The sequence below is a fragment of the Aquarana catesbeiana genome, linkage group LG02 (genome assembly GCF_042186555.1).
Source record: "Aquarana catesbeiana isolate 2022-GZ linkage group LG02, ASM4218655v1, whole genome shotgun sequence".
NCBI lineage: Eukaryota > Metazoa > Chordata > Amphibia > Anura > Ranidae > Aquarana > Aquarana catesbeiana.
The window spans coordinates 751,667,901-751,679,647 of record NC_133325.1 but is presented as its reverse complement, the minus strand read 5'-3'; the positions used below and the strand labels follow the sequence as shown (position 1 = coordinate 751,679,647).

The window sequence follows — 11,747 nt, the reverse complement described above, 5'->3', positions numbered from 1 at the left end:
TTACCCCCTGCCGCCCTCTGAATTCCTCCTTCCAACACAAATCCCCTCCCCCAATCTCCGTATTGTGCTCCTCCCCCACCTCACATAATACTACAGCGCCCAGGACAACCTCCCCTCCTGCCCACCCTTGTCCCGGCCCTGCTGCTGCTGAGCTATATGTTTTTCATGCCAGAAAAAAATGCATATCATAATTCAGAACAATCTTATTTTTCATAGCACTTCTGCCTTGCGGGACTGGGGTCCTCGGTTTTCATCCCATTCAGGACACTATTTGCATGGAGTTTGCAATGTTCTCCCTGGGCTTGCTTGGGTTTCCTCTTCTGGGTACTCTGATTTCCTCCCACACCCCAAAGACATGCTGGTAGGTTACTTGGGTCCTATCTAAATTGGTCCTTGTATGTGTGTGTATGTATGCAGATAGGGACCTTAGATTGTAAGCTCCTTTTTTTCTCATAAGAAACCCAAACTACTTTTCATCATAAAGAGTCATTTGGCCAAGTGAGGAAACACTTTTTTTTATGTTTTGACTTTTACATGGGTGTTTGTGTACTCAGTTATGGGCTACCATTTACCCAATGTCCTCAATTTATTATAACCACAACTACGTTATTAATTTTGCTTTTCATTAGGCTTATTGTATTTGACCGTTTGCCATTTATTGTATCTCTCTAAAACATTTCAATAAATTACTATGGAATAAAAAATAGATTGTAAGCTCCTTGAGAGCACAGATTGATGTGAATGTACAATATTTAGAATGCTTCCTAAATTGTTTGTGCTATGAACTACCTGTGGTAAATAAGCAAAAAAGAAAAAAAAAAAAAAAAGAAATTGTTGGCTTTTTTGCTTCATGGCTTTTTTGCTTTGCCTCAGTTGGAAATCCACAATCTTGTTGTGTCACTTAAAAAAAAATTCTATATATCAATTCTTTATTTTTCTGTTTCGGTGCCACCAGACTCGTGTAGAAGAAAAGCCCTCTTATTGTACTCTATACAAATAGGCGGGGGACTGTTGTGTTAAAAGCTGAAGGTGATATGGGCTACTTATGTGTGTGGGAGGGAGACTTATCTTCTATTTTACACTTTCCTATTGAACCCATGCCAAAAATGTAATCCACGGCTCCTATCATGAAAACTCAAACAAAACACATGGAAACTCAAATAACATGACAAATGCAGGGCATCGGAGAGCCTGAGAAATCACTGGCTGAGATTAGGCCTATTTAAATGCTGTCTATCACACATTCCTAATGCTGTATGATTCATAGCAGGAACATATACGTATATATATATATATTTATGCCTTCTTCTATGGAAGAGGATGCAGCTTTGTTTTCTTTTAAAAGGAATTTGTACTTAACATGAGCAGGTCATAACATTTTTATTTTTTTATTTTTTTACTGCATTGGAGGATAACTGATCTCATTTTAAATATCTTCTTCTTTGGTAATACATGTTTAAAGCCCAACTGAAATCTTATTCATGTTTTCCTATTTACCACCATTTTTATTTTTAACTGATTACATTTTTTTTTCATTTAGGGGAAATGCACTCTGTTCTCCCACTCCAGCACTCTATGCTGGCACAGATGAATGATGTAATGGGGTATTTACTAAAAATGGAGCATGCAAATTTTGGTGCAGCTCTGCATAGAAACCAATCAGCTTCCAGGTTTTATTGTCAAAGCTTAATTGAATAAGCTGAAGTTAGAAGCTGATTGGCTACCATGCACAGCGGCACCAGGTTCTGAGTGCTCCAGTTTTAGTAAATCTCCCCCCTAAGTGTCCTTACACCTTAAAGAGGGGCATATCTGACCAGGTCTCTTTATTATAAAGTACACTGAGTTCTCTGTGTCCAGCACCCGGCACTGTAATAATGATGGTACTGCGATCTTCTACTTGGTTGGGACAGCATACTTCTGATTCTGGAAAGACTCAGAGCAGCAGTGTGGGAGAGGTGTGTGGAGATAAGTAACCACTGAACACCCAAAAAAGTTTTAATACTGCTCCCAATGACACCAAGGATGGCACTTATTTTAACTTGCTCTGGCACTAATAATGGGGCTGAGTCTACCCCCAACAGATATCAACAATGGAGCTTGTTTTACTCCCACTGACCCCAAAGTTTTTTTTTTTTTTTTTTTACTTTTTATGGACATCAATAAGAGGGCTTGTTTACCTTCCACTGACACCAATGACGGAGCTTCTTTTACTTCAACTGACCCCAATAATAGGACTTATTTTACTCCGACCAACTCCAATGATGTGGCTTATTTTACTAACAACCATAAAGTGATCAAGGTTGGAACAACGGAACTGATTCCCTCTACTACATGCTGATTTATCACGCTGTGAAGGTGAGGGCTCTGTGAGCTCATTCTTTGGATATATACCTCTCCCTGCCCACTGCTTTTTACTGGAACTATTTATTTATACATGATTCCTTCTTTTAGACATTTTTTTGAAGAATACATTTTTTGTAGATCTTATTAAGAGACTATTATTACTCTCTTTGTCATGCCCTGGGATTGATCTATTTATGTTTCACATTTGCATGGTTTTTGATTATGAATTAAGAAACATTTTAGGTTTACTTATTTATTATTCTTATAGACACTATAGATTCACTTATTTGATTTAGTGGATATTTATTTAATATTTTTTATTATATATCTTATTTTTTTGCTGTAGCGCGGGATTACTTTATGGTTGTTATTTATTGAGAGTGGACTGTGATACACTTTAGGTTCTGCTGCAGACAGCTGTTATATTAGACTGCACTTTTATGCACTACATGCACTTTATTTATTAATTATTCACTGTTTATTTACCATTTGGTTTTAGTAATTAGCATACAGCACATTTTAGTAGCGCGAAGGCTCTTTTCACATTATCACTGGCTTATTTTACTCCCACAGACACCAATGATGTGGCTTATTTTACTCGAACACAGGGGCAGCCTGTCCATTAAGGGTGCACGGGTGCCGCCCCCCCTTTCCATCGCCCCTGCCACCCCCTATTCATGCGTCCAGCCCCTTGATGGCAATGGTGAGGCTGCTGCATTGAAGGTAATGGTGAGGCTGCTGCATTGATGGCAATGGTGAGGCTGTATTGATGGCAATGGTTAGGCTGCTGCATTGAGGGCAATGGTGAGGCTGCTGCATTGATGGCAATGGCGAGGCTGCTGCATTGATGGCAATGGCGGGGCTGCTGCATTGATGGCAATGGCAGGGCTGCTGCATTGATGGCAATGGCGAGGTTGCTGCATTGATGGCAATGGTGAGGCTGCTGCATTGATGGCAATGGTGAGGCTGCTGCATTGATGGCAATGGTGAGGCTGCATTGATGGCACTTGTGAGGCTGCGGATGGGCATTGATCAGGCTGCATTGATGGCAATGGCGAGGCTGCAGATGGGCACTGATCGTTATTTTGCTTGAAAGTTCCTTATTTGAAATTTACATTTTTTTTCCTGAAACTTCCCTCTTAAAATAAATGTGTGTGTTCTACGCCGATAAATATGGTAGTTTCTCAGTAAGGGTTTGGTTTGGTGGGGGGAAGGGAAGTGGTAAAAATAGACAGATGAACCATTCTTTAAATACCACCCCCCCCCCCCCCCCGAATACCCCTTAACTAATCACAATGGCAAGAGGGGGTTGTACACGTGCCACAGCAGAAATTATACCTCCTGTCACATTCAGTGGGCAGTACTGCTAGGGAAAGGCGACCTGTTCAAGTGAATAGTGCTGTGACACAAGTCTCCTGAAATTGCGCACGATGCACATGGTTGCTTGCTTTGCGGTAATGCAGACTTTTCAGGGTTAAAACAGGCAGGGAGGAGGTAATATATTGCTTCCAGCCACCTGTCAAATGCCCTCTGATAAGCCATCCACCGTAAATTGCATTTCCAAGGGGTGGCGAGGGCTACCACTATTGTAAACAAGCCCTCGTTCACAATGAATGCCGCTTTGAAATCGTGTGACTTCATCTGAAATCGCACAATTTCAAAGCCACATGTCAGTGCGACTTCAGGTGCAACTTTGAAGACACCTGAGCAGCTTCATGCACAGATACCTGAGCAAGCCGCATCCCAAATTGCCAAAAGTAGTGCAGGAACTACTTTTTAAAAGCAATGCGGCACCGCAAAGTCACTATCGCATCGATTTGATCAGTGCCATTGCCGACAATAGGGTGCAATTTGCCATGCGATTTGACCTGTCACCATCCAATCATGTGTAAGCTAAAATGCTGTTTTTTATTTTGCAGTGCAAAGTGGATTTTCCTTTAGTAAATAACCCCCACTATACGCTTACTGGGATTTTTGTTTACCAAAAATATGTAGCAGAATACATATTGGCCTAAACTGATGAAGAAATTTGATTTTTTACATTTTTTTATTGGATGTGTTTTATAGCAGAAAGTAAAAAATATTGTTTTGTTTTTTAATTGTCGGTCTTTTTTTGTTTATAACGCAAGCAATAAAAACCGCAGAGGTGATCAAATACCACCAAAAGAAAGCTCTATTTGTGGGAAAAAAAGACGTCAATTTTATTTGGGTACAGCGTTACACGACCGCGCAATTGTCAGTTAAAGCGCCGCAGTGCCGTATTGCAAAAAATTACCTGGTCAGGAAGGGGGTTAAATCTTCTGGAGCTGAAGCTGTTAATAAAGTACGGTAATATCTTACTTTCAACATTTTACTATGTACAATACTGTGCAGAAGTTTTAGCCAGCTAAGAAAAAATAATGTCAAGTACAAATGATTTGAAATCTATATATTTTATTGTTTTTTTTTGGAATAAACAAAAGAAAAATCTTCTCATAATGTTTAAAATCAATCTTTAAAAATCTTTATAAAACAGCATTATTTCAAATTGGTACACTAATAAGATAAATCCACTTTGCACTTGGAAGTGCAGTTGCTTTAGAGTGGAAGATCTAAAATAAGGGGAAGCTCTGCTGATTTTATCATCCAATCATGTACAAGCAAAAATGCAGTTTTTTTATTTTTTATCTACAGCGACTGCACTTGCAGTGCACTGGTAGTGCAAAGTGGATTTGCCTTTAGTAAATCAACCCTACACTGGTTGATTTACTAAAGGCAAATGAACTCTGCACTTTGCAAAGTGTAGTAGCTCCAGAGCTTAGTAAATGAGGGAAAGGTTCTCTTTGCAAAGAGCACCCAATTACATGCAAGGAAGATTAAAAAAAAACAGCATATTTGCTTGCACATGATTGGATGATGGAAGTCAGCATAGCTTTTGCTCATTTACTAAGCTCTGGAGCAACTGCACTTTGCAAAGTGCACAACCTTTTTTCCTTTAGTAAATCAACCCCACAGTCTTTGGTTTCAGCAATATGTTTACAGTTCGAATTCCCTTTCGTATTCAAATGGGATGAAATTCGATCTGACAAATTAAATTTAGTTATGCAGAGAATTCTGTAAAATTAGTTTGTACTGTAATTCAGAGATTTGGATACGTCTGGAACTTCGAATAATGAAAAATTTGTCTGAATTTTTATTTGGAAAGAAACAAACCGCACATGTCTAGATCTGAGTAAAAGCATGATGGGCTGCAGACTCAAGGGTTTAGCATTCTTGAATTTGATAGGCCTGGGTGTTACTGAGGGGGACAGAGGGCCTTTTAAGTAAAATGTAAAGTTTACTTGGATGTCCCTAGGGTGAGCAAACAGTCAAATTTGCTTGAGTTAGCCACCATGCCTACCAAAAATGCACTAATCCGTTGCCCTTAGAAAGGAGGAGAGCAGTTAAGTACAGTGGAGCTGGGTCCATAGAACAATTAGACCATAGGGGACATGCTCTCAGCTGTAATTCAGTAAACTGAAAACTATACAATGAAACAGAAGAGTGGGGCCCCCGGGCAGTGTACACATTGACTAGGAGCTCACGGCAATAGCACAAGTGCAATAACTCCCTGTAGAGAAGCAAAGGATAGCTAACCAGGATGGCTCTTAGGCCACACAGATCATTGGAGACATCTACTCATTGTCAGCCCAATGCACTTGCAAGATGACAAGGGTCCAGCACTATCCATTTTAAAAGGCCTGGATGTGACTGAGGGGGCTGAGGGCCTTTTAACTACAAGGAAAACTTTACTGAAGCATCTTCTGGGTGAGCAAACAGTCAAATTTACCAGGGTTAGCCACCATACTATACCTACCAGAAGTGCCCTAAAAGCTGACAAATCGCTTGATATGAGAGGCCTATTAAAGAAGATCTTAATTAAAATGATCAGGGACTGCTTAGCAACCAGCAACTGTTAACACTTTGATGAGAAGTATGTAATGTACAATATAGTGCAGGAGTCTGTAAGGCAGAGTGCAAGGGTCAGGAGTATGAATACTACAGTCAGCATTGGGTTTAGGAATACATAACGGGCAATGGAGGGGCCAGGGAGGTGTAATGCAAAACACTCCCCCCAGCATGCCTCTGTATCCCCCCGAGCATATCTCTGTACCTCTGGCATTGGGCTCTGGGACACAACCCAGATTTATGGGTCACTGGGATTGGTTGAAATCCCGGGACAGTCCCACAAGACCTGGGACAGTTGGAACGCATGTCTCCATAGCCCCTGCACTTCTCTGCATCCCATAGTACATATCCCTACCCCCAACACACCTCTGTACCCCCTAACACACCTCTATATCTGACAGCACTCCTTTGTATCCTCTAGCACATCTCCATACCCCCCTTCCCCCTCACATCTCCATAGCATCCCCCCCCCCCTGCATATCTCCCTACCCTTCAGCAAATCTCTGCAACCTTTTTAACATCTTATTGCCATTGATTAGACATGTTCGGTACGTTTCGTTCTGAATCGAAATTCAAACAAATGTTTCGTTATTCAGGAATTTGGATGTATCTGAATACCATTAGTAACGAATTTAAACTAATCCGAAATAATGAAACAAAAACTTCGGACGAAATTTGGATAGTTTTCAAGTCGAATTCAGATAGTTTTTGAATCGAATTTGAATTGTTTTTGAATCAAATTTCAGAAGAGAATAAAATAGAATAGAAAATAAAGGAAAAGAATAGAAAAAAAATATAATAGAATAGAAAATAATAGAATAGAAAATAAAAGAATAGAAAATAAAGTGATAAAATAAAAAAGAAAGGAATAGAATAGAATAGAGTAAAACAGAACTAAATAGAATAGAAAATAAAAGAACCAAATAAAATAGAATAGAAAATAAAGGAATACATTTAAAAAATAGAATAAAATAGAAAGAATATAACCATCTTCTAAAATTAGAATTTCAAATAGAATAAATTTTAATTCAAATAGAAAAGAAAAGAAAAGAATAAAATAGAATAGAACAGATTACAAAAAACAATAGAATAGAATAAAACAGAAAGAATATATCCGTCTTCCGAAATCCTAATGTCAAATAGAAAAAATTTGAATTTGAATAGAATAGAAAATAATAGATTAGAATTGAATAGAAAATAAAAGAATAGAATAGAAAAGAATAGGAAGAAAACAATGGAATAAAATAGAAAGAATATAACCATCTTCCAGAATTTGAATTTTGAATATAATAGATTTGAATAGAATAGATAAAGAATAAAATTGAAAATGAAATAATAGAAGAGAATAGATTAGAATTGAATAGAAAATAAAATAATAGAGTAGAATAGAATGGAATGGAATAGAAAAAAACAATAGAATAAAATAGTAAGAATATAACCATCTTCCAGAATTTGACTTTTGAATATAATAAATTTGAATAGAATAGAAAAAAATAGAATAGAAAATGAAATGATAGAAAAGAACTGACTAGAAAAAAAAAACATAGAATAGAATAGAATAAAATAGAAAGGAAATAACATTCTTCTGAAATTTGAATAGAATAGAAAAGAATAGTTTAAAATATAATGGAATAGAATAGAAAAAAATCAATAGAATAGAATAAAATAGAAAGAACATAACCATATTCCAGAATTCAAAAGTCAAATAGAATAAATTCAAAATGAATAGAAAAGAATACAATAGAATAATATAGTAAAGAATAGAATTGAAATTGAAATAATAAAAAAGAATAAAATAGAAAGAATATAACCATCTTCCAGAATTTGAATTTTGAATATAATAAATTTGAATTGAATAGAAAAAGAATAACATTGAAAGTGAAATAATGAATGAATGAATGAAATAACTTGTATAGCGCTACATATGCGAACTAAATCGCCTCAGGGCGCTTTTGCCGCCAGTGTCCATCTGGGTCTTCAGAAGGGATGGTCTTGAGCTTCTTCCTGAAGGCCAGGTGGTTTTCTTCTGAGCGGATATCCGCGGGTAGCGTGTTCCATAGCCGTGGTCCTTGGACTGCGAACCTTCGCTCGCCTTTTAATTTATAACGGGTCTTGGGGATATGGAGGAGGTTCTGGTTAGTTGACCGGAGAGGGTGACCTGGGGTGTAGTGCTTTATTTTGTCGCAGAGGTATTCCTTTTCCTTGTGTACATTTGTGAGTAAGGCAGAGGGTCTTAAATGTAACTTGGTCCTTCACGGCTAGCCAATGGAGGGTCCTCAGGGACGGGGTGATTTATTTCCCAGGGTTTTTTTCCAGTTACCAGTGTGGCTGCTGTGTTCTGGACGATTTGTAGACGTGAAATTTGGTATTTTGTAAGTCCTAGGTAGAGGGAATTTGCGTCGTCGAGTCGGGAATTGATGATTGTTCCAACTACTGCTGCTGTATCTCCTTCCGGGATGAAGGGGATGTGTCTATGCAATAGGCGAAGAAGGTAGTGGGATCCGCTGACTACTGATCCTATTTGTGCATCCATCATCATGTTTGAGTCAAAGATGACTCCGAGGCTTTTGGCTTTAGTTCTGGGGGTGATAATAGAAAAGAATAGACTAGAAAAAAACATACAATAGAATAAAATAGAAAGAAAATAGCATTCTTCTGAAATTTGAATAGAATAGAAAAGAATAGATAAAAATAGAGTATAATAGAAAAAAATCAATAGAATAGAATAAAATAGAAAGAAAATAACCATCTTCCAGAATTCAAAAGTCAAATAGAATAAATTCAAAATGAATAGAATACAATACAATAGAATAAAATAGGAAGGAATAGAATTGAAAATGAAATAATAAAATATAATAAAATAGAAAAAACAATAAAATAGAATAGAAAGAATGTAACCATCTAGCACCTTGTAGCACATATCTACCACCCACCACTGCAGTCACTGTTTGATAATGTCAGGGAAATTTGGCTGTACGCTGTGCGCACTGTGCTCCTAAGCACACATTTCGTCTAATGATATAATGCATCTCACTTATAGCTCTATTTCCCGTATATCCCCAAGTAATCAGACATCACCATAGCTTACATTCTCAGCAACATGCTCTTCTGTTCTCTGCCCAGCATGCCCTTGGTTTTTACTCCAACCTCACAAAAGCTATGACAAACAGGAAGTGATGGCTACGATAGCCAATTGCTTCCTCGATACAAAATGACATCACAGGAAATGACCAAATAAGGACATGACCAAATAAGGACATGACCACACAGGATGTGACTTTCAACACAGGAAATACAACAACCAATACAACAATGACTAGGGGAGTCTTATGGGCGTGTCTGGGCGGGGGCAGCGTGTACAATCTCCAGCCCCCTGTCTCTGATCACAGGAAGCCTGAGACTATGAACACCTCTCCCGACCACAACGATTCAAAGAATCCCGTTCTTATCTTTTGTTTGTGAATCCTTATTCTGCGTTGTTCAGAGAACAAGGCATACCTGGACTATACTACTGTCTTTGTGGATGGGAGATTATCTGCAGATGTATGCTCATGGCGCCACAAATATGTTGATCAGGCATACAGGGGCGACGCGAGCGCACACTCGTTAAACCGATAATGTCTTTGCAGAGCGAACACACCCCCATCAGACAATCGTTCTGTGCATCACACAGGGGCCCTTAGCTGGCGGACATGTCCCCACTTCGCAAACACTTCTCTACATCCCCAAGGAGCTTTTCACTGCCAAACAGGTCTTAACCAGCGTCAGTCTACCCCAGTCAGCTCTTTAGAGCAGGCTGCGGGAGAACTAACACTGGGAGACACTTATATTAAAATACATCTTCATAAAATATCCACAACAATATATCTTATGTTGCTGTGACTTCTCTGGTTCCGGTTGCCAGGTGGGACTACATACTGATGATGGACCTGGGACGTACTGATGATGGACCTGGGGAGGGTGGAGCCCACACAGAACCCCCATGAAGTACTGAAGCCGGTGCCTGGCCGGGACAGATGCCTCTCTCCACTGTATATGGTGGGGTGATGGAAGGTGGAGAGGGAGGTTTTAAGTGCACAGCTGTGGACTGTTAATAATGTGCATGAACCTCACGCTGTGATCCCGGGACAAAGCCCCAGACATGGCCTTTGTGGGACAATTAATGCAAAGCGGGACTATCCTGCCAAATCCGGGACACATGGCAAGTATCTCTAAACCATTACAGGAGCTAGCACTGATGTAGGGATCAGCGGGATGAACCATTGAGTGATGCAGGGGGCACAGGCATTTGACACTCTCAGAAGAGTCAAATAATAAATAGGACTGTGCCTCCTGGTAATAGAACCTTCCACTTTACAATGGGCAAAGTAGACAATCTTTAAAGTGATAAAAGTTACTAATAGCTGATTCTCAAAGGCAGGAAAAAAACAATTTCCACTGACATTTATTTTTTTTACTGACTTTAATAACAGGCCAATTTTCTTTTACCATCTGTCACTAGATGTCAGCATAGATGCTAATATTGTACCAGCCAGTCCAGGATACCCTCCCACTAGGCTGACACCTTCTGAATGCGGAACTCATGAGCAGTGAACTTTGTTTCCGTCGGAGCGGGATCGGAACGGACCGCTTGCTGTATGCTGCCCCCACGTGTTGTGTGCTGGTGACAGTACACAGCCAGGAGATCGGATCATCATGGGGAAGAGGAGCCGGAGTTCGGGAGGGGACGACCCCGATCCGGATCCGGAGCCCAAGAAAGCCAAGTCTTCTCCGGAGCCCAAGAAAGCCAAGTCTTCTCCGGAGCCCAAGAAAGCCAAGTCTTCTCCGGAGCCCAAGAAAGCCAAGTCTCCGGATCCCAAGAAAGCCAAGTCTTCTCCGGAGCCCAAGAAAGCCAAGTCTCCGGAGGTGGAGTTCACAGGGACCCTCTTCAAATCCTTACTGAAAGAGCCCAATACTGCACTGAAAGGTGAGGGGCCCCTGGGGTATGAGCAGTCTGCACTGACAAGCGAGGGGCCCCTGGGTTATGAGCAGTCTGCACTGACAAGCGCGGGGCCCCTGGGTTATGAGCAGTCTGCACTGACAAGCGCGGGGCCCCTGGGTTATGAGCAGTCTGCACTGACAAGCGCGGGGCCCCTGGGTTATGAGCAGTCTGCACTGACAAGCGCGGGGCCCCTGGGTTATGAGCAGCCTGCACTGACAAGCGAGGGGCCCCTGGGGTATGAGCAGTCTGCACTGACAAGCGAGGGGCCCCTGGGTTATGAGCAGTCTGCACTGACAAGCGCGGGGCCCCTGGGTTATGAGCAGCCTGCACTGACAAGCGAGGGGCCCCTGGGGTATGAGCAGTCTGCACTGACAAGCGAGGGGCCCCTGGGTTATGAGCAGTCTGCACTGACAAATGAGGGGCCCCTGGGGTATGAGCAGTCTGCACTGACAAATGAGGGGCCCCTGGGGTATGAGCAGTCTGCACTGACAAATGA

The 11,747-nt window shown here is 40.6% G+C and overlaps 1 protein-coding gene across 1 annotated transcript in view; it reads left to right on the top strand.

Annotated features, from left to right (window-relative positions):
• The first annotated feature begins 10,678 nt into the window (after positions 1-10,678).
• Positions 10,679-11,747, top strand: part of URB1 (URB1 ribosome biogenesis homolog) — a 137,233-nt gene continuing 136,164 nt past the window's right edge. Inside the window, exon 1 of the mRNA XM_073617120.1 lies at positions 10,679-11,236. Coding sequence (XP_073473221.1) covers positions 10,966-11,236 — 271 coding nt within the window. The 5' untranslated portion in view covers positions 10,679-10,965. The remainder of the gene's footprint in view (positions 11,237-11,747) is intronic.